This window comes from Diabrotica undecimpunctata, chromosome 4 (assembly GCF_040954645.1).
Source record: "Diabrotica undecimpunctata isolate CICGRU chromosome 4, icDiaUnde3, whole genome shotgun sequence".
Classification (NCBI taxonomy): Eukaryota; Metazoa; Arthropoda; class Insecta; order Coleoptera; family Chrysomelidae; genus Diabrotica; species Diabrotica undecimpunctata.
In genome coordinates this window covers 130,718,553-130,742,122 of record NC_092806.1, presented here as the reverse complement: position 1 = coordinate 130,742,122, position 23,570 = coordinate 130,718,553, and the positions used below count along the sequence as shown (strand labels likewise).

The 23,570-nt window shown below is 32.1% G+C and overlaps 1 protein-coding gene across 2 annotated transcripts in view; it reads right to left on the bottom strand.

The window, feature by feature from the left end:
- The window catches only part of LOC140440019 (lysoplasmalogenase TMEM86A), a 90,388-nt gene that overhangs the window by 44,813 nt on the left and 22,005 nt on the right, over nucleotides 1–23,570 (bottom strand). Inside the window, exons 1-2 of one of the 2 annotated variants that reach the window (XM_072530255.1) lie at nucleotides 19,796–19,929; nucleotides 17,751–17,920 (exon numbers count right to left, since the gene is read on the bottom strand). In XM_072530255.1, coding sequence (XP_072386356.1) covers nucleotides 17,751–17,920; nucleotides 19,796–19,816 — 191 coding nt within the window. In that variant the 5' untranslated portion in view covers nucleotides 19,817–19,929. Of the gene's footprint in view, nucleotides 1–17,750; nucleotides 17,921–19,795; nucleotides 19,930–23,570 lie in introns of those variants that run through there. The other variant, XM_072530256.1, reaches the window with a different exon arrangement.

Sequence of the window (23,570 nt, the reverse complement as noted above, 5' to 3'; positions counted from 1 at the left end):
TGAGTTGTTCCCACGTGAGTTGTGAAAGAAGGATTCTGTGAATCCAGATTGTAGCTATATTTGTCCATTCTGTTTGTCTTACCTCTCCGTATATCTATTCCTACTTTTGAAAAGGTTAGTATGGTGTGCCACCATGCCTAGTCCGATTCCACGCTGGTACCCAGTTGAAATCGTGGGGAGGGCTGTGTAACCGTTTCAAAAGATTTAAAAGAAACTCATTATATATTTCGATTATATTTTTTTTTAATAAAACTAATAGCCCCATCTATCTGTCAAGTACCTACCTGTAGCCGACTCAAGGATTCTTCTGTAATTCCCAAATATCTCCGGTAGATGAGCATATTTTTCAACTTGTCACTCACGCCCAATTTCCAGATTCAGGCGCCATGACAGCGCTTCGCTCTTTTCTGTTAAGACCGTCCAACCGTTAAGACGTGTTTCCAAAGTGGATCTCAATTCAGAGGTGAGCAAATAAATCCTTTTCTTGTCCATATTTCAGATAGATATTTATTTTTTTAGACCCTTATTGGAGAGGCTATAATGCTGATATTATATTTCTAATACTCGTCGCAAGATAGTATTGCTATGGAGTTATTCCAGATCATGGCCCAGTAGCAGTATCTTTTTATGGAATCCCTAACCCCTCTTATCTAGGATGGTGGTGATTTGATATAGTACGTAGCTGAATCAATTTGGTGACTGATTGAATAAGAAGAGAAACAGAGCAGATTAAGGTTGTACCAATTTTTATTATACCTACTTTCAAGACAACAGAAATGATTATGAACTCAAAAAAAAATGAAAATATAGTGAAGTGTTCTAATTTAATTTAAAGGTTTATTTTCTTCATTGTTCCTAGTTGATAAATAACTATTATTTTCAATGTAAACAAATTTCGAAATTTGGGGTTAATATATATATACATTCATTTTCTTTATAACCAATTCTTAATTTAATACGATACAAAGATTTTTTGTTTATGATAATGTTAACATAAAATAATATTTTGGAATCCCTTTGGGATAACGTAACTTTTAATGTTTTCTTTTTGTTCATTACTAAGAAATAATAAAGAATAGTTTTCTTGTAAACTTTCAATAAATCTTAATTTTTTTTTGCTCTTCCCCTTCGAGGATAAACCAGGGGTGGCGTCCAATAATAAATAATAATTTCATATTATCTAATTGTGCTTGAATTTAAAATACGATATAGTTTCTATAACCCCGCCCTATTCTCTTCGACAACGAGCGATTCAGGCCTTGTGTAATATTATTGTAGCACGGCAAGCGTTACAAAATGGCGCCCAACGTGGGGCGTGTATCTTCATTATAAAAACAACGTAATATGTTTATGATTTCTGTTTACATTTCGTATTTTAGACTCAAGTTGTTTGTGTATTTGCTTTTACCCAATTTTTGTTTAATCAGTTTAACTGGTACGATTTTCGTTTTCCTTTAATTTAATCTTCGTAAAATTGCGTAGAAATATTCTCGTCGTATTTTTAATTTTGTGAAATACATAATACGTATTTGGAATGTTTATTACGTGTGCATTTTAATGGTCGTATTTTGAATGGTAAGATAATCGTCTGTTTATTCCCCGTCTGCCTAAAGTAAACATTCCATAAGTGAAAAATTAATTTTGTTTATTTCTTTATAAGTGTTTGGTATGGATTGAAACCTTGAATTTATTCCGGCTAATATGTTCAAGCATTTTGTATTCTAGTCCTCAATTCATTTTCTTTGCAGTTCAGTTTTATTTTGTTTATAAGAACCATAATAATTATATTCCTCAATGTGTTTATTTTAAATAAACGAAATGGCTTTTAGCGTTCGTTATTTGAAAAATCAATTAAGTGAATTTTATTTCTTAACCTTGATTCATGGTTTTTATTTGCGGCAAACAGCCGGGAATTATACCTATATACAGGCTGTCCCGACCTACGTAATTTTAAAATGTGTTATCTGGATTTTTGCAGAATACTTTTTTGGGTGTTTTTGATATAATATCTGTTATCTGTTAAATTTTCTTTTTAATTTGTCTTTCGTTTATTTTAAAAATTTATTTTTTCATAGTTTAACTTTTTCGTACTTTGAAAAGAAAATTTTATTTCCTGAAAAGGAAAATGCTTTCTATATTTTACAGTCCATGGTTCTTTTGTTTTAAAAGTATAAGGAAGTAATGATATGACTTCGTTTCTCTCTGCCTAAGGCGTCTTTGTTGAGAATATAGAGCGGAAATATTGTTATTCTCCTTCTGTTATGTTAATTTTATGTCTTTGTGTGGTCAGATGTAGTAGAAGTATGTTTTTGGTACTGGAATTTATTGTTATTTGTGGTTTTACCTTTTTCTTTTCTCGAGATGTCCTGTAGGACGTACAGGCACGTGACCTGTATTATTGTATCTTGAGTTATTTGTGTGATGTCAGACTGTTGTATACGCAGCAGCTTTCTTTTTTTTTGTCGTTGACATTTTTGCGGTCTTCTAATAGTTTATTAGACCACATATATCTTTTTGCTTTGAGATTTTGGTTAAGGCTCAAAAGCTTTCATTTATTATCTTGTGTTCACGATATGGTACAAGTGAGGTTGAAGTAGTTTGCTGTTGTCTATTGTGACTCTTTGTATATACAGAGGTGAAACAACCCGCTGCCGCCTATTGTGAATTTATCTTTTATCTTTATGTCGACGTTAAGACCACGTTTGTTTAACAATTGAGATAGTTCTGGTACTACCGTTAAATGACCCACTGAGAATTAAAATTCTATATTATTTTGACTCTGTTAAAGTTCTGCTAAAGAATGGTAAACATTTCTTTGTGATTTGTATGACGACCATATTGGATTCAATTAGGTGTCAAAAATGTTTTACTGTTCAACTTTTTTTATTGTTGTGGTGTGTTACATCCAACATCATGATTTTTTATTATTGACGACGGACTGTAATATTTTTCTATTTATTTGGAAGATTGTAATGATTCTTCCGTTCCTTTTAAGTCTTATCGTAAGTTTTTGTTTCGTGGAAGACTCTTACGATTTTTTTTTGTTTCTTTTGGAAACAACAGTTTTAGACTAAACTGTTTGTGTATCGATTATGGTTTGTATGCCATAAACCCATTTTCTTTCTTCTTCTCCAAGATTGTGTATTAACGGTTTGGATTTATTTTCTTCTTTTGTCCTTCTGGAAGTTTCCTTGCTTGGAAATTTTCCGCTGTGATCAATCCCAGAGGATATTCTTATGGAACTATTGGCCATCCTACCTTTCTTCTAAAATGTTCAGTCCATTCTTAATTTTTAATTTTTTGGTTGATTCCCTTTACGCCTTTGCGTACTTAATCTTTGCTACCTTCTCCAGCGACTATTCAATCCCTCCGTAGCCCGTGTACAGGAAGAGTTGCGCTAACGCGAACTTTATCCTGGAGAGGATTCGTTTCCTTTCCAAATTTTTTTGGCGTGGGGTCAGTACAGCACTGATACCCTAGTACTTAGTACATTGAATACCACTTTGCTTCGGCAAATCTGTCCCCTAGTGCTTCTTTCCCTTCAGGAAGTTGACACGTTTCAATTTTTTTTTGAGCTGTCTCGACAACCCTTGTTTTATGTCGGTGGTGTTGACTATTAGTCAGGGAGCATCCTGCTATAGTCAAGTGGATTAGTGGACCTATCCCTATTCCAATTAATAATTTTGTGTATCTCAGATGTTGTCGCAAAGAGACGAGCCTCTGGAAGTAGTGTAGGAGACTCCGCACGTCGATCTCCAGAGCAACTCAGTTTGGCTCGCACCCCAGTTCGTTGAACTGTTTTACTTTTTATTATTATAATATTGATCATTTATTGTGTTCAATATGTCTATATATATATGTATATATGTCGTATTTCTTTTCGACATAAATTTTATTTTTATCTTATCTTATTCTACTTCGGTATTATTCTCTCTCTAGTTTGTATTGATCGAGATCTTAAGTTTATGCTACCCCGACCAAGAACCTATATTGATTTTAAGGGTGTTTGCAAAATTTAATCTCATTTTATTTTTAGAATGCCTTGGTAGAGTGTGATATTTTTATGCTTATGTTAGTTTATATTACAATAAATTGTACATACCTTTAGTTGTCTTCAAGTGGATACAGAATTCAATTTATCTTATTTTACGGATTTATAAATCCAAGTAATTTTTTTTGATATCTATACCAAAGATATCAAGATTCCTCTGTCTAGTTACCAATGATAGTTCATTATAGTATCTGTTCATTTGCCTAAGTTTTACTCTTAGTGTGGAGATCTTCGAATTTCGACTCTCTATTCGAAACCCCCCAAAATAATGTTTGAAAAGATTATTGCTGTCGAACATCCTATATTCTGAATGGCCAGACACTGAGGAAGGCTAGGGATGAAGTAAGCGGATTCCCGCTAGTTGACTCGTCGGAATGATAAGCCATTCATAATTGTATTTCAGTAATAAATCTAGAATAACAGCCTCCCGCGTCAGGAAACTTTTTTTAGTTCTCCAATACCTGTTTAGTTATGTAATCTAGAATTATTTAGACCCTACCCGAAGTTGACCCTACCCGAAGTTGACCTACCAATGTTGTCCCTATTATAGGCGGATGATACACGTTAGTTATCACAAATTCTAGTTGTCATACTAATAACTAAACATCAGCTTTTTTTGTTTCTAAATATAGATGTGTCTTACAGAAATTCTGATGTCTACCTTTCCCAGTAAACTTATTAAGGCTTGTCTTTGTAGAACTTTAATGTACCCAATTTTGAACTATTAGTAACTCTTTCCTTTTATTTGTGTATTTCTAAATGTGTCTATAATGACGCGCTGCGTTATTACCTTATGTTATTCGTGGATTAAGTCATAGATGAAAGACTCTATGCTTCCGAACAAACGATGACACATTTGTATTTTGTATCTTATGGCGTTAATGATACGATTGTATTATTATTCTTATGTTATTCGTGGATTAAGTCATAAATGAAAGACTCTACGCTTCCGATCAAACGATAACATTATTTTTTTGTGTTTTATTGTGTTAGGTCTCATAACGACTACGCAGTAAATTATCTGTTTTGTATCTTGGTGACAACACTAGTATGTTTTGCTTTATATTACTTATGAAATTTCAAATAATAATATCTTAATTATATTGTTTCGATTGAATGCGAGCATTTGGTCTCAAATAATGATTTGTAGATATGTTTTGTTTTATTCCGCTTTGTTCATGATATTGGTTATAGGTGAAATACCCTATGCATTTTGAGAGTGAGAATGCAATTTTTTTTTTGTTTACATTTTTATAGTTGAGTCATTTCTATGCGTTCTGTTTCGCTTTGTTCTGAAATCTTTGAGTTGTTCCCACGTGAGTTGTGAAAGAAGGATTCTGTGAATCCAGATTGTAGCTATATTTGTCCATTCTGTTTGTCTTACCTCTCCGTATATCTATTCCTACTTTTGAAAAGGTTAGTATGGTGTGCCACCATGCCTAGTCCGATTCCACGCTGGTACCCAGTTGAAATCGTGGGGAGGGCTGTGTAACCGTTTCAAAAGATTTAAAAGAAACTCATTATATATTTCGATTATATTTTTTTTTAATAAAACTAATAGCCCCATCTATCTGTCAAGTACCTACCTGTAGCCGACTCAAGGATTCTTCTGTAATTCCCAAATATCTCCGGTAGATGAGCATATTTTTCAACTTGTCACTCACGCCCAATTTCCAGATTCAGGCGCCATGACAGCGCTTCGCTCTTTTCTGTTAAGACCGTCCAACCGTTAAGACGTGTTTCCAAAGTGGATCTCAATTCAGAGGTGAGCAAATAAATCCTTTTCTTGTCCATATTTCAGATAGATATTTATTTTTTTAGACCCTTATTGGAGAGGCTATAATGCTGATATTATATTTCTAATACTCGTCGCAAGATAGTATTGCTATGGAGTTATTCCAGATCATGGCCCAGTAGCAGTATCTTTTTATGGAATCCCTAACCCCTCTTATCTAGGATGGTGGTGATTTGATATAGTACGTAGCTGAATCAATTTGGTGACTGATTGAATAAGAAGAGAAACAGAGCAGATTAAGGTTGTACCAATTTTTATTATACCTACTTTCAAGACAACAGAAATGATTATGAACTCAAAAAAAAATGAAAATATAGTGAAGTGTTCTAATTTAATTTAAAGGTTTATTTTCTTCATTGTTCCTAGTTGATAAATAACTATTATTTTCAATGTAAACAAATTTCGAAATTTGGGGTTAATATATATATACATTCATTTTCTTTATAACCAATTCTTAATTTAATACGATACAAAGATTTTTTGTTTATGATAATGTTAACATAAAATAATATTTTGGAATCCCTTTGGGATAACGTAACTTTTAATGTTTTCTTTTTGTTCATTACTAAGAAATAATAAAGAATAGTTTTCTTGTAAACTTTCAATAAATCTTAATTTTTTTTTGCTCTTCCCCTTCGAGGATAAACCAGGGGTGGCGTCCAATAATAAATAATAATTTCATATTATCTAATTGTGCTTGAATTTAAAATACGATATAGTTTCTATAACCCCGCCCTATTCTCTTCGACAACGAGCGATTCAGGCCTTGTGTAATATTATTGTAGCACGGCAAGCGTTACAAACCTGGACAACAAAAATAAAAAATCTTAACAAATTAGAAGCGTTTGAGTTATGGTGTTACCGTCGCATGCTCAGAATCCCGTGAACAGCATACATATCTAACGAACGCATGCTAGAGACCGTGCACAAAGAGCGAGCATTGATCAACATTATCAAAATAAGAAAGGTCCAATACTTCGGTCATATAATGAGAGGACCTAAATATCGCTTACAACTGTCCTGGCTGCGTAACATTAGACAATGGACAGGTCGAACGGTCGAGGAACTGTTTCATCTAGCTGCCGACCCAGAATCATTTCATCAGCTTGTCAATATGACGATAGCCAACGCTTGAATACAAGCACGGCACACAAAGAAGAAGAAGATGAGCTAAAGGTCAGCAAACGGCTGTCCAGCAAAGTCCATCTCCAACAATTAAAATACTTTGGACATGTTATAAGACCAGAGACAGAAAACATGGAAAGATTTATTATCCAAGTAAAAGTAGAAGGCCGAAAATCATGAGGTCGATCTCCAACAAGATGGACCGATCAAATTACAAGCATATGCAAAAGACCTATGTATGAGTTAAAAGAAATAACCAGAGACAGAGATCTTTGGAGACGGACAATACACGATATGACCACTACACTCCCTCCGGGGGTTAGGACTGAAGAGAGAGAGTTAATTCCCCTTAGGCGAAGTCTGCACTGTAGATAAGTACCTTCATCTTTATTCATATATTTTGAAGTAATTGCTTACAGTGCAGAAAATGGTTTTGCTTCAGTTGAAAAGCAAGTACTGCAAACTTATTTATCATATACTTTGAAGGTTTTGGTACAGTAATAATTTAAAGTAAAAGAATTTGCTACGTTTTATCATGAGATCCTTTGTGTATCATGAACTCATTTCATTTTAATCTTTGTAGTAAATAGTTTGCTGTCAAATTCAAATAATGTTTTATACAACTGTGAAGTTAGTTGTTATCGCTCTGCTAATAACCTTATTAGGTTAAAGCGGGTTTTTAAATAAAAAAAGTTGTAATTTTCTGTGCAAAATTGTTTTTTTTTTAATTAAAGTGCAACAAACATTTTTATATTATTTAAAAACTACCTAATTTCGCTTTAAATTACATTTAGGCAAAATATGAACCAACATTAGTTTTATTTCTATGGGGTCAACAAAGTCATGGGCATGGCCCAATTATGAACGTTATAAATTATTTATGAATGAAATTGATATTTGCTTTTGGAGTATATTTAACGTATTGATTTGAGCTTTTTTAGGCTATGAAATTATGTTATGGTTTTTGTAGCTACCCACAGGTTTACTTGAAAGTTTTTATTTTAAGATTGAACAAAAAAAAAACATGGGCAATAATCTTCCTTTTTTTTCTTCTTACGTTAGGTTCATTACTTGTATTTAGGTTGTAGGTTCAGGTTCTTTTGCCAGCTATGTAGAGATCACTTTGGTGGTCTTAGCTTTGGTCAAGATAGCCCCCTTTTTTTTAAATCACTGTGTAAATTAAGGGCTGATATTAACGATTATTTTATGAGAAAAATTTTTAACAAAACTTTTAGCAAACAAAATTATTGAAAGTTGTTTAAACACGAGTGCTTAAATTAAAGAGTTCTTTTCGTTCTGACTAGAGTAAAATGAGTGGGGCTGGTCTAATTCAACAACTTTAAAAAATCCAACAGAGTTTCAAGATAGAGCGCGCGGAAAAAATGACATATCACGGGTTCTACTGGACTAAATTTGCTATTTCTTCTTTTAAACTGGGGTACAACGTTAAAATAATAACATTTATCGTATTTTCATTACGAAATTACCCAAAACAAAGCAGCTAATAACTACGGGATGTACAAACCTTTTCTTAAGTCTCTTTTTATTGTTATTTTTTATTTATTTACTATTATAATTATTAAAACTCTTATTTATTAAATTTGAATAAATCACACAGTTACACTGCTCACATTTCGGTTCAGATTCTTTTGTAATTAAAAACTTATGTGTAGCACTGGTATGACCTAATCTGAGACGGGTTATTGTCACTTGACCTCTTCTTTTGGTGGAGAAATATCTCCAAGTTTAATGTAACTTTTTTTCATAAGTTATTAATAAACGTGTTAACAAAAAAATAAGCCCCGGAGTACTTAGATACATTCAGTCAAATTATCTGGACCGACTTAAAAAATTAGTTCATTTTTCAAAAAATCTTGGAAACAAATTAAATTGTGCAAAAACGATTCAACCGATCTGGCCCATATTTTGCAAACAATTCAAACATAATAAAGGCAGGTTTACACGTATCCAATAACTTATTGAAAATTTTTCTGAAGATAATACATGGTCGTATCTACAATAAATGCGAAGAATACCTGTATGGCACACAGTTTGGTTTCCGTAACGGGTTTGGAACGAGAGAGGCACTGTTTGGAATGAACGTACTTGCTCAAAGATGTCGAGATATATCTGTAGACATATACTGTTGTTTTATTGACTTCCAAAAGGCATTTGATCGTGTTAAGCACTCTGTATTGATCAAAGCTCTAAAAGACATTGGCTTGGACGACAGAGATGTTCGAATAATTGCAAATTTATATTGGAATCAAACAACATCAGTTTTAGTAGATGGCGTGGAATCACAGGCTCTTAATATTAAAAGAGGAATACGGCAGGGATGCCTCTTGTCACCCCTGCTTTTCAACGTTTACTCCGAAAGAATTTTCAGAAAAAACTTTCTGAAAAACAAGAAAGAATACTTGTGAACGGTGAAGTCATCAATAATTTGCGATATGCGGACGATACAGTACTCCTAGCTTCTAGTCAAGAAGATTTGCAAACACTACTTGATAGTGTCGTTGAGAGTTGTAGGGAGGCAGGTCTGAATCTGAACATACGGAAAACCAAAATACTCGTAATAAGTAAACAACAGCATATAAAACCGTCTATATATGTAAATAATACCAAACTTGAGCAAGTTGATAAAATCGTTTACCTTGGACAGCAACTAAATTGTAACGCAGAAAGTCACGGCGAAATTAGATCTAGGATAAAGCAGGCTAGAGCGGCTTTTAGAAGGATGTCCAAGGTGTTATGTAACAGAGACCTAAAATTGGAATTGAGGATCCGCCTACTTCGCTGCTACGTGTTCTCGGTCTTACTTTATGGTGTCGAGTATGGACTGTGAATAAAATCGATCTAAATCGCCTTGAGGCTTTCGAAATGTGGTGCTATAGAAGAATTTTAAAAGTTTTTTTTTTGAATAAAATTAAGATACCTATGATGGTAACCAACGTTCTGAAAGGACTTGGTACATGAAGAAGAAGTAATTGGCGCCAGTAGCACTGGCATGACATAGCATAGTAGTGGCATCCCGTAAACACTTTTTTGCGCCAGTCCAGCGCTGTTTGCCAGCGCTGACTCGTATAGAGAGCTGGTCTATTGCAGAGGTTGAACCACTTGAGCCAGACAGGAATCGCGCCAATGTCGGTAAGCATTGGATCTGCATTTCCAGCCGAGGCGTACGGTTCAGAACTTTACTTAGGATCGGCATCGACGACGTCACAGTCGTTGTGAACGTGTCGCCACAGGATCGTTCTTGTTCTTTGTCGTGTGTGGATTCGCGTATCTCCGTTGATATTGGTCCGATCGTGACGTGTGAGGTGTCATCTAATAGCTTTTAAAAAAACTTTTTGCTATTCTACAATGTATATTTTAATGAAAAATCCTAATTACTTTTGTAAGAAAACGATATAGCTATTTGACTTAAAAATATTATCCATTCTCACAAATCTGAATATTTTCCTTTTTCTTCTTGTTGTACTTGCTGTAGATCTGAAGATCTGTTAATTCCATTGCTGAAGTATTACGTGGGAGATAGACTGCCAGCTGTCTCTTCATTTCTTTGGTGGTCGCTTTGCCAGCTGGTTTTCCTTCTAGAGCAATTCTTGGTAGCCTGTGATCCTACATCCTTTTTACATGTTTGTACCATTCTATTAGTCTTTGTCTACCCCATTTCCCTACATCTTGTACGCCGCATTATTCCTCGATGATGTTTTTATTCTTTTTTTTTTCTAATATTGCTGTTAGTATCTTTACTATAGTAGTAGTATCTATACTTATAGATAAAGATAAAGAGGAAAAGATAAAGAGGTTTTAAATACAATTAAAGTCAGAAAACTGCAATATCTGGGACATGTCATGAGGGGCGAGCGTTATAACTTGTTGCAATTAATAATGCAAGGAAGAATACAGGGTAGAAGGAGTCGCGGAAGAAGACGCATCTCCTGGTTGAATAATTTGAGAGCTTGGTTTAACTGCACTTCTGCTGACCTCTTTAGAGCAGCGGCGTCGAAAGTGCGAATTGCCATGATGGTTGCCAACCTTCTTAGAGGATATGGCACGTGAAGAAGAAAATCTTTACTTATACTTTGGGTTTTATTGTTGTTTTCCTGCTTCTGTTCCAAAGAACATTATAGGTCTGATACAGATTTTTTATGTTAGTGGTATCGTTCGCGTCTCCTCTGACCCCGCGCTAGCGGTTTTAGACATGTGCAAACACATCGTTCTAGTCGCTGGCGTACCTTTAAAGGGTGCAAAAAATGACTGACTTCGCCAAGTAGAAACTAGCGTGCTAGTGAGACTACACCAACTACTGGATAGGTGTAAACGTGACTGTTTAGCGCTGTCCCAAGCACTGGCTTACCAGTGAGACTGGCGTCAGCTACTGGATACGTGTAAACATACCTTAGGACCATCAAATTCAGGTAAATTTAAACAAATTTTAATAAATAATAAAAAATTTATTAACAATATTTAAAAACATCGATTTTGTTGTTAATTTTGCAGTAACTTTTTTGTTTATCATTCGATTTTAATTTAGCATATCTCATTTTGTGTATCCTTTTTTGTTAATTTTTATTTATAGGTTGTATATTATAAAACAGCTATTGCCTCCCGTTACTAAAATATACTCCATAATTAACACATAAACGTGAACGTCAGCTAAGAAAACGAGTACATATTAAAGGAAATAAACAGATAAAAAAAAAGGTGCAAAATGTGTATGAAGCAACATAAAAGCGTACAAATACGATTTATGAATGTGAGACATGTTCTAGACAGCGCGTATGGCAGAGCAGGCTCTCAGTTGTACAATGAGAATTGCATAATAAAAATTTGTGTCCTAGATCTTCTTTCTCTCTCTTATGCACGCCGCAGCCCGAACATCCGTCGTCCTGTCATAAGCGATTCATTAACAATTAAAAAACAATGTTTTAAAATGAAATATGTCCAAAATGCTTATCGGAAAATATAGAACAAGGTTTAAACTTGAATTTAGGTTCTTGGTGAATTCAAAAATAATGTTTTTACTGATGTTTTTGAGCCTTGAAAATTGCAATTTTCGTGTTTTTCTCAGTTTTCTCGAACTCGAAAACGTTCAAGTTTACAGAAAAACTACAAGATTTGTTTAGAATCATCCAAAAAATTGAAAAAAAAAATTGTTCGGGTCGAAAAAAATGATTGTTACAATTTGTTTAAAAAAAAATTGTTTAAATAAATTTGAACAACTTTTCGCTTAGGCGACCTCTTGAACCTTATTTTGGGGTATCTCACGAAAGCGATTATGCAAAAAATCTCATGAGAATATTTTTTGTAACGAACCCGATCTTTTCGCCCGATCTAAATTGCAGTTTTATAACCCATAATTAGATTTTTATTTCGATGTTTGTTCTCTTTGTATAAAATTTTATTTCTTTTATGTGTATTTTGCGTTTTATTTGTATTTATATAATCATCCAATAAATAGATTATTTAATTAAAAATAAAATTATTTAATCAAATTAAATTTTTTAATTCTAATTAAATTTCAGAACTGATTTGGATGCTTTGAGTGTCAAATAGCCCAGTCTGGTTAAAAAAAAAAACGGTCGAAAATTTTTTCGCAGATATCTGAAACTTTTAAGACATAGGTGGGGGTTACTAGATGACGAATAGATGAAAAAGCACTCGTATTTTACATTGCGTTTTTTTTTAAACAATAATTTATGGTCACAATATTTGATTTTTTCTATAAGTTTTTTCCCTTATATTTTACATAAACAATATTTATAGCATTTTTTTATATCAAGAATATCTTGATTTTCCCGTTTTTTTAAATTAAAATTGATAGATAATAGAGATATTTGCAAAAAAGCAGTTTTTTTTCATTAATTTAAATTAATAAATTTTATTAATTGTTTTATTAACAAAGTAAAATGTTTGTTCAAGGAATTACCTTCTTTTAAATTTGTGCGAAATTACTCCCCCCCCCCCCCATTAAAAGTTATTTAATTTATTTATCTCTGAGGCTAAATATTTAAACTATTGAACTTGCTCTATTAATGATGCTAGACACATTTAGTTAAATTTTATAGGATTCTTTAAGACTTAAATTATCTCAGAAGTTAAATGCATATTGTGTTTTCATCGAAATTATTTACAAAATAAACGTTTAAAAAGGGGTATGTTTTTTACTTATAAACCATTTTAATAACTTCTATATTTTTCATACTCAGGCTACATTATCTCGGCTTCCATTGCAGCTAGAAGCCTCTTTTTTTTTAATCTGGGGTAGCTCGTCGAAATATGAATAATTACATAGTTTTCACTGGCCGGGAAATATGGAAAACGTCGGAAAAATTGAGTCAATTTGAAATTCACCGTAAAAACTTACTTTTTTTTAATTTGGCTAAAATAGTCTTTAGCAGTATTAATAATGACGACATAATTTTCACCCCCTGGAAATCTCGGAAAATCCCCCGAAATTTAATTTATAAAATATATACGTATTATTACATCATTGAGTATATATATATATATATATATATATATATATATATATATATATATATATATATTGAGCATATGTTTTTCGAGATTTCCGGGGGGAGGGGAAGGGGAGGGTAGGGGGGGGGGGGTGAAATTATTAATACTGCGACAGACTATTCCAGCAAATTAAAAAAAAATAAGTTTTTACGTGAATTTTAAATGGACTTAATTTTTCCGAGGTTTCCCATATTTCTACACCAGATTAAAAAAAGAGGCTTGTAACTGCAATGGAAGCCGATATAATGTAAATTTTTCCTACGTGTTTCAATTTGAAGTTCCTCCACTTTCCTATGCCGATCTTTCGAAAGTACCTTCGCGATAAGTTTCAATATAAAGTTTAGATTTTCATTTAAAATTTGTGCAAATTTTACTTCTTAATGTTTATAAATAATGAAGATATGATTTTTTAAAAAATAGTCCCTAACTTCGTTCCTATTGGTCATAGGTTTTTTTTAAATGTGAGTTTTTTTACCAGTTATCCAACGGTTGTACGTACAAGTCTGTAGCTTGAAAAATATAAAAGTTATTACAATTGTTTATAATTAAAAAATATACCCCTTATTCAAACGTTTATTTTGTACATAATTTCGATGAAAACGCAATATGCATTAACTTCTGAGATAGTTTAAGTCTTAAAGAATCCTATGGAATTTGCTAAATGTGTCTAGCATCCTTAATAGAGCAAGTTCAATAGTTTAAATATTTAGCCTAAATGATAAATAAATTAAATAACTTTTAAACTATTTGACCGAAGAAGGGGGTTAGGGGGTTAATTTTATTTTGTTAATAAAAAAATTAATAAAATTTATTAATTTAAATTAGTGCAAAAAAACTGCTTTTTTGCAAATATCTCCGTAAATTATTTTATCAATTTTAATGCAACAAACGGAAAAATAAAGATATTCTTGATTTAAAAAAATGATATAAATATTGTTTATGTAAAATATAAGGGAAAAAACTTATAGACAAAAAATCAAATTGTGACCATAAATTATTGTTTAAAAAAACGTAAGGTAAAAATACGAGTACTTTTTCATCTATTTGTCATCTAGTAACCCCCACCTATGGCTTGAAAGTTTCAGATATCTGCGAAAAATTTTGCCGTGAAATCGATGATTTTTGCATAACCAGACTGGTCTAAAAAGCATCAGACACTATAGCTCGGTCCAGCGCCACTTATAAGCGTTCTTTTGTAAAAAAAATATGAACGTTATAATTTCTGTGTTTTAATTTACCTTAAAAAAGTAATTTATGCTATTTTTAAAATATTGTGACAAAAAAAATTGGCCTTTGTGCCACTTAGACTACATAGCTTAGGCAGTGGAAGTGTTAAAGTATTACTCGTAAACAAAATATTTTTTCGTATTTGAAAGACTAGCAAATTTTACACGACTTAAAAAAATATTTTGGGACTATTGGATTATGTCTTATAATATAGGATTAGATTAGGTAACATTAATAACTATAATGAATACGCGACTGTATGTCTATCTAACCTGTCAATATTTGAAACTTTCTAAAGGTGGGTACACATATGCGAGCCGAACGGTATACGTACAGTACGCGTACAGATCCTTGAAAAATATTCTACATCGTACTATAATCTTCATCATACTTATCTCGATCCGTGGAAAGCGACAAACCAACAACGAACAAACATGTGCGAAATGATTCATTTTATTTATAATTTGGGTACTGATTTATGTTCCTGTTTTTGCTTGTTTAACAAAAATAAAATTATGTACAGTAATCATCGACGTATAAATAAAGATTTTATCTTTATTTATACGTCCATGACAATAATCAGTTTACTGTTTTCTCACGTCTCTCTAGGAAGGAACACGTCATTCACACAATGTCGATTTGATGACACAATAAAAATGTTCGCTGCGTCTAGTAAGCACCGTCCAAACTGAAAGCCGAGCTTCCTTTGAAGTCGTGAAATAAACCGCAACAATTTGGTTCGCGACGAGTCACGATGAAACAGTACGCAAGCGGTTTTTTCTGCCGTACACATTAACGAATATAGCGTTCACAAACGGTTCGCGAACAGTTCTGCTCGCAAATGTGTACCCGCCTTAAAGACTCTTGTTCTCAATTTACATAGAAATTGTACATCATTTTTTAATTATGTGCATTTTACGATCCTAATCTGGTGAGAGGTGCTAAATATCTTTTAAATTTTTTCCTCTGGCTTTGTTACTGCAACCTTTTGTTTTTGTTTCGTTCTAAATATTCCAGTGGTAAATTTTTTATAGTTTACGATAAGGTGTTAGTCACAAAATGCAGTGGGATCGTTTCTTATGATTCGCCGATTCGTGTTTTTATTACGTTTTTAATTTAAGTTTTATGAGCGTTGTGTACGGCATTGACCTCTACGTTGGTGTACTTTGTGGTAGTATTTATTAAAACAAATAAATTACAACCTGTTTACAATAATTTAGTATAACTGCATGCTAGATAAGATTAATCAGAATTAGACAATAAAATCGACGATGCTAGATATTACTTTAAATAGCTTGTTTTTTTAATATCGATAATAGTAGTAATATGGGATATATCATTATGAGATAGTAAGTAGTATTGTGGGATTAAAAAATGTTTATTGAACACAAAAAAAATCAGTATTTTAGATTTTCTACTTGGTGCATTTCTTTATAAATACAGTCAAATTAAATTGATCAGAAAAATAGTGATTAGAGAGTTATTGAAACCATAAGATGACAACCGCTTTTATTATAGGATCCTTTAATACAGTAAAAAATAATTTATGTCTAAAAGAGAGTTATAGCTAACGTATTAAAGAAATCTTTTATTTTGACAACTGACGTTAAATATTTTTGTATAATATAAATAACATATAAATGCATATTAAATCCTAACAAATTTGGTTACTTATATAGGTAAACATAGATTAAAAATTAAAATAAGATCATTGAAAAGTGTAAAACGTTCAATTTAATGAAATTTTTATTTAAAGAAGTCTATAGTACTTCATAATACTCATCTTACAATTGAGAAGAACCATTAAATTAGATACAGCTAGTTTAGCTGGCGCAAATGACGAAGAAAGAGAGTTGTTACTGAAGAATATTATCGGTATAACGGTATAACGTAAAACAAAAATCATAAAGATTTACTAATTAGTAATAATAATAATGATAAAAACAATACTTATTAAAATAAAACAGAACATACAACAAATTTGATCAAATATCTATATAATTATAAATATAAGTGAAGTTAGAGTTAGACCTTTATCTCTAACATTAGCTTTATCCAGGATGATTCATGAACCTTAGATACCCGGACGATACCCTAATATTAGCTTGCCCAGAAGAGAAACTAGTCCGAATATTAAGCAGGCTGTACAGTAGAAGATGAGCAAAGAATATGCTCTACTACTGAACTCCATTACTGGAGGTTTAAGATCACCATATCAAAATGTTCTCTAGTCTGCGCAACTCTTAGTAATTGTTGAACGTTCATGCCCGTCCAAGTTCTGATATTGCTAAGGCATGACGTGGCTCTTCTGCCAACTCCGCTCCGGCCCTCTATCTTCCCTTCAATTAATAATTGTAGCAGGTTATATTTGACATTTCTCATTATGTGGCCTAGGTACAAGGTCTTTCTTTTCTTAATCGTTATAAGTTTTAACTCTCTATTTATGGTACTTATTACTGTTCGAATTGTAATGTGTTGTGTCTATGATATTATGATCATTCTGTAATAAAGCCACATTTCAAAGGCTTCTAGCCGTCTCGTGGTATTTAATTTTAATGTCTACGCTTCAACTCCATACACAAGGACTTACCAAACGTAACGTTTAATAACTCTAATTCGGTTGTCTAAGTTTCGTTTTAGGTTATAGATAAATTATTGTGTATAATTTTTGTAATAAACGTTTAAATACAATCAATCTGTTTATAAACATATATATATATATATATATATATATATATATATATATATATATATGTATATATATATATGTATATATATATATATAACATATATATATATATATATATATATATATATATATATATATATATATATATATATATATATATATATAACGTCATACTCCTCTCATCAACTGACATATGCTAATATTGACAGTTACCTCAAAATCAATTCGAAAACAATGCACGAAATAAAAAACTACTCAATTTTGTATATTACAACAATTATCTTAAATTAAATTATATATCTTAAAGATGATCAAACATGTATTTTTATACTTACTCATTTCCTAAACTCATCCCATTGAGTATCACGAATAACATTAGGCTTACTATTGGTAGACATTTTAATATAACGCTGAATATGGATGGTTTATCTTGTGGAATGAATATCACGAAATATATAGCTACGGTTTTGAAGAATGGAACCAATTTGGGTCCAACGCTTCTAATCTGAAACAAAAAAGAAAACATTGCAGAAAATTAAAACAAGTTAGGATTAAATCAAACAGAAATACTTATTGATATACTGAATTGGTACTCTATAGAGGAATTGAATGACATGAGAACATAAAGGAAATTATAACACAAAAGGGTGTACAAACTTAACGGAATTGATCTATTAGTAGCAATACTAAACTGACTGAACATAACTCTAGCGATGTCTTGTCTAGTTATTTCACATCGTCGCCTCTACCGAGAGGCATTTTACCAGCTCACTAAATCATATAGCAAAGCTGACAAAATCGACAAAATTCTAAAATTAAGAGGAATAAAGACAATATTTACCCCCAACAAAAATTGTCATCTCTTGTGCGGACTGCCCCATCTTATATAGGCCAAACAAATCTTAGAATCCAAAATAGGATTTATGAACATTCCATTTCTATTCACAATTCCGACTAAATTTCAGTTCTAGGCCAACATCATCTTCATACAGGTCATAAAATTGATTTTGAAAACTCCAGAACCATAGCTTTCCATCCGCTTCTATAAACCAAGAATTATCCGAGAAGCTATAGAAATTGAAAAAAGGTAAAATTGTCTCAATAAAAGAGATGACCGCATACGATTACCTTCGACTTGGAGACCTCTCACAAAGAAAATACCGTCCGCCCCACCCGTCAATCAAAATCCTACTGTCAAAAATATTCGCGCCAATCCCCACGCTGGCCCCCACGCCAACCTTCTTCCAAGTTACGTCACCATCGACAGTATAAATGACCTGCCCTCTATTCCCACATTCCCAGTACCAGTATACTACCACCAGTTTCTACTTAGTACATTGATTATTATTAGCAATGTCCAGTTTGGCTTTAGAAGCGGATTTGAGACGCGGGACCCCTTGTTTTGATATAAAGGGCTCATGACGTAGATATACTGTGAACGATGTGTGCTTTATTGATTTAGAGAAAGCATACGAGAAAGTACATCACAGATTGCTTCAAATATATAGGCATTAAAGGAATATGCAATCGATAACAAAGGTTTACGACTAATCAGAAACTTATACTTACAACAAAGGGCGACTGAACTTATAGTAAAACAGAGAATTTGTCAAAGCTGCCAAGATTTTATCACCGATATTATTCAGTATGGACTGCAAGGTACTGTTCAGAGAGACTCTAACGAAACGAAATAAGACAGGATATAAAAATTAATTGTGAAAGCTATAACTTCGATACGTGGACGATATACTTTATTTTACAAAAAAAGGTATAAGTATATCTCATTTTTACAATATTTCATACATAGGAAAACCGAATAAAGAGGAAAGAGAAGAGAAATCCCGACAATTAAAAAAATATTTTAAGAATCGCAAGTCGTCAATTTGATTTATGAAAAAGGGTAAAGCAATAGAACAAAAGATGTTTCACATCTCTAAAAAAATTGCGCTAACTGCGTATTTTCAGTCATACAATAAATACTAAATTATTCAGTTTAAATCCAAAACATATAAACTCACTCTTTAAAGTCTTACATCCAAATAAATTATTTGGTGCACATGTACTGTACTGAATGTAAGTGCCAGCAAACACTACTCATTAAATTAATATGTAGTTGCAATTGTTTAGCTAAAATTTATAATAAAAACTACGCTAAATTGTAAAGATTATAGTATACTATAATAAAGACTTATATAAGCAATAAATAGTAAATATACTGGCAGAAATTAATAGATTATTTCCTAAACAAAATCCCACCAATGGTAACAAAGCTACAAATAGATCAAGTTCATTGAAACATGTGTGTGCGCTCAATAATAAGCTAGTTTAATAAACCTCAGAAAGACTTTATATTTAAGATCTATAAATTAATGTAACTTACGACTTTGGCCACTGAAGACATGTCCACTTTATTTCTAAAAGTTAATGGTCAACTAGAGCGATTTTTTATTTTGAACTGTTTTGATCGGCACATATAAACGCGTTTTCCTTCTGCCGAATACTGATCAAAACAACGAACTATCCGGTGTTGCCACACGTTTGTAGATAAATTACTTTATTTGCGCAACCAAATTAATGATGTCTTAAAAATATAAACTTTGTAACTTAGAAAACTAAGAAAAAGGTTTATGTTTCGAATCAGTCTCCTTTCTGGATTGTTAAAGAAACGCCTCGGTCTTGACCTTGTTAATCTTACGATTGAATTCCTTCTGATCTTCAAAAATAAAGTAGGAATATTTTTTTTTGATGACTATACAGATATGCCATTTTTTCTAAATCTTCCAATTTATTTTTGATGATATTTTTGGTTTGTTATTAAAATGAACTCATATGCGACTTCGATATAAGTAGGCTCTGACTCGTAGGCATAATCATATTATTGCTAAGGCGACATTCTATAATATGTACATTCAACATTCTGTAACACTGCCTGGGGTGATTGCGGGGTGGATTGAGTAGTTCTGAGGTTACCACAGTCGGTTCCAAGCCCGGACCCAAGCCCATATAAAATGTGGAGGGTGATTAGCAAGGTTAGCAACGGAATGAGGTCAAGATAGTAAGTTTAAGTAGTGCAGCAAGGAAAATGTTTAAGTACCTGTTGAGCGAAATGATGAAAGCAGACTCTAAAGTCCACCAAGAAATCACAAAAATCACAAAAAGAAATGATTCTGGATAAAATAGTGGACATGGATTCAAAAGCAGATAAAACCTAAGTTCAGCAACCTACAGTTCAGAGCGAACTGGATACTGCTGTCTTGCGGTAAGTCAAAGTCACCATTGAATGCCTTAAAACTACAATTTAAGGGACTTTTACTCTCAGGTATATTACTCAGACACATAGAGGACAATAATATTCCTCATACCGAGATTTCTGTGACTTATCTTCCTGTTACCACAAAAAGCTATTTTGACCAGCTTAAGTCAAGTTATGTGTCCCCAAGCCGAGCTACAACAAAATCCACCAAAGAAAAAGACTAAATAAGACTTGTAAGAATTACAAGGAATCAAAGAAAGATACCAAGAATCCGTAAAAAAATGATTTCCGTAAAACCTATTACGTTTCTGCAACTAAATGCAACATTTTCAAAACCTGCATGTAGCGTGTTTAGAAAGATCTTCAATAAAAATCTAAGTAATTTTGGACTGAATCAAGAGCCATATGCTTACAAAGAACTTATTAAAGCAATACCAAAGAATTCATGTAAGTTTATCTATTTACAAATGACACAACCAAGAGTACATTTCTTTAAATATCTAATAACATAATCAATTAAACAGTTAATAATATGCAATTAAACGCAGTGTGAATTTAAAGACAAATCTTAAATGTATAAACAACTATTTAGAGATATTAGAATTTTGTATAACTGAAGATAATGTTTAGTTTTATAGAAACTAATATATAACAAACACTACGTTGTTAAAATTATTTTTGGTACGCATCAGATATTTTGACTATGAAGTTTCTATATTGTAGATTGTACTATGCATTTCGTAGATGTACCATAATTATCGAACGCATGGCAACACCGATATTGCATTGAGCGGTGAACGTCAAAATCAGCTGTTAGCATCTATGTTTGTTTGCTTTGTTTATGAACAAAGAATTTTAACTACGAATTATACAGATTGTTTTGATAGATAGTTTCTTGAATACCTATACAGATTAATTGTTTTTTAAGAACAAAACTGCAAGTTCTATTAATAGTCTCCTTATTAAAAATTTATTATTTGATTACTTTGTTGAAAATATTTGTTAGTTTTCTCAGGATTCGAAAAAAATGATTGCATTTAAAAAGCATTGGCCCGAAATTTGGCCCCTACGCTCTTAATAATAATTACCGGTTTTATCAGGACAACGATCTAAAACACATAGGTATCGGGTTCGTACTTGGTTGATTTATAATTGCCGAAATGTAATTAAAACACCATAGCCCAGTTTAGTTATATAAAAATCATCGATTTCACGGAAAAATTTTTCACAGATATCTGAAGCTTTGAAATTTCCCCCCAATCGGTCAAATAGTTTAAAAGTTATTTAATGTGTTTATCCCTGAGGCTAAATTTTTAAACTATTGAACTTGCTCTATTAATGATGCTAGACACATTCAGCAAATTTCATAGGATTCTTTAAGACTTGAAACTATCTCAGAAGTTAAATGTATATTGCGTTTTCATCGAAATTATTTACAAAATAAACGTTTGAAAAAGGGGTATGTTTTATACTTATAAACAATTATTGTAATAACTTCTATATTTTTCAAGCTACAGACTTGTACGTACAACCATTGGATAGCTGGTAAAAAAACTCACATTAAAAAAAATCTTCTATGACAAATAGGAACGAAGTTAAGTACTATTTAAAAAAAAATCATATCTCCATTGTTTATAAACATTAAGAAGTAAAATTTGCACAAATTTTGAACGAAAATCCAAACTTTATATTGAAACTTATAGCTATAAAAGTACTTTCGAAAGATCGATATATGAAAGTGGAGGGGATAACTGTTTCATCTCCGTTTTTTTTTTCGAGATCGGAACTTCAAATTGAAACACGTACGAAAAATTTACGTTATCTCGGCTTCCATTGCAGATAGAAGCCTCTTTTTTTTAATCTGGGGTAGCTCGACGAAATAGAAATAACTACATAGTTTTCACTGACCGGGAAATATGGGAAACCTTGGAAAAATTGAGTCCATTTGAAATTCACCCTAAAAACTTACTTTTTGGCTGAAATAGTCTGTCGCAGTATTAATAATGATGACATAATTTTCACCCCCCGGAAATCTCGGAAAATCCCGGAAAATGAAGAAATATTTTTTTTCATTTTATATCAATGATGTAATAATACTTTATATTTTATAAATTAAATTTCAGGTAATTTTTTACACATTATATTATTATAATCCTTATATTAATTATAATTATGTTGACTTTTCGGGATTTTCTTCGGGTGAAAATTATGTCATTATTAATACGGTGAATTTTAAATGGACTCAATTTTTTTGAGGTTTCTCATATTTCTCGGCCAGTGAAACCTATGTAGTTATTCATATTTCGACGGGCTACCCCAGATTAAAAAAAGGCTTCTAGCTGCAATGGAAGGCGAGATAAGAAGGGCTTTAAAATTCGAAAAATTGGATGAATTTTATAGCTCTAAGTTTCAATATAAAGTTTAGATTTTTATTTAAAACTTGTGCAAATTTTACTTCTTAATGTTTATAAACAATGGAGATATGATTTTTTTAAAAATAGTCCCTAACTTTGTTCCTATTGGTTATAGAAGGTTGTTTTCTTAATACGAGTTTTTTTACCAGCTATCCAATGGTTGTACGTACAAGTCTGTAGCTTGAAAAAATAGAAGTTATTACAATTGTTTATAAGTAAAAAACACACCCCTTTTTCAAACGTTTATTTTGTAAATATTTTCGAGGGAAACGCAATATGCATTTAACTTCTGAGATAGTTTAAGTCTTAAAGAATCGTTCTCAAAATTTGAGAACGATTTCCGAAGTGGAAATTGAAACGTCAATGAGCGTGCTTTGACCTTTAATTGTGGCTTGTTCCCATTTAAATAGTGATTAAGAATCTCCAGTTGATAATAGGTGCACCTTCTTTTATTCTCATTATCGTAAATAAATATTACTTTGCTGCAA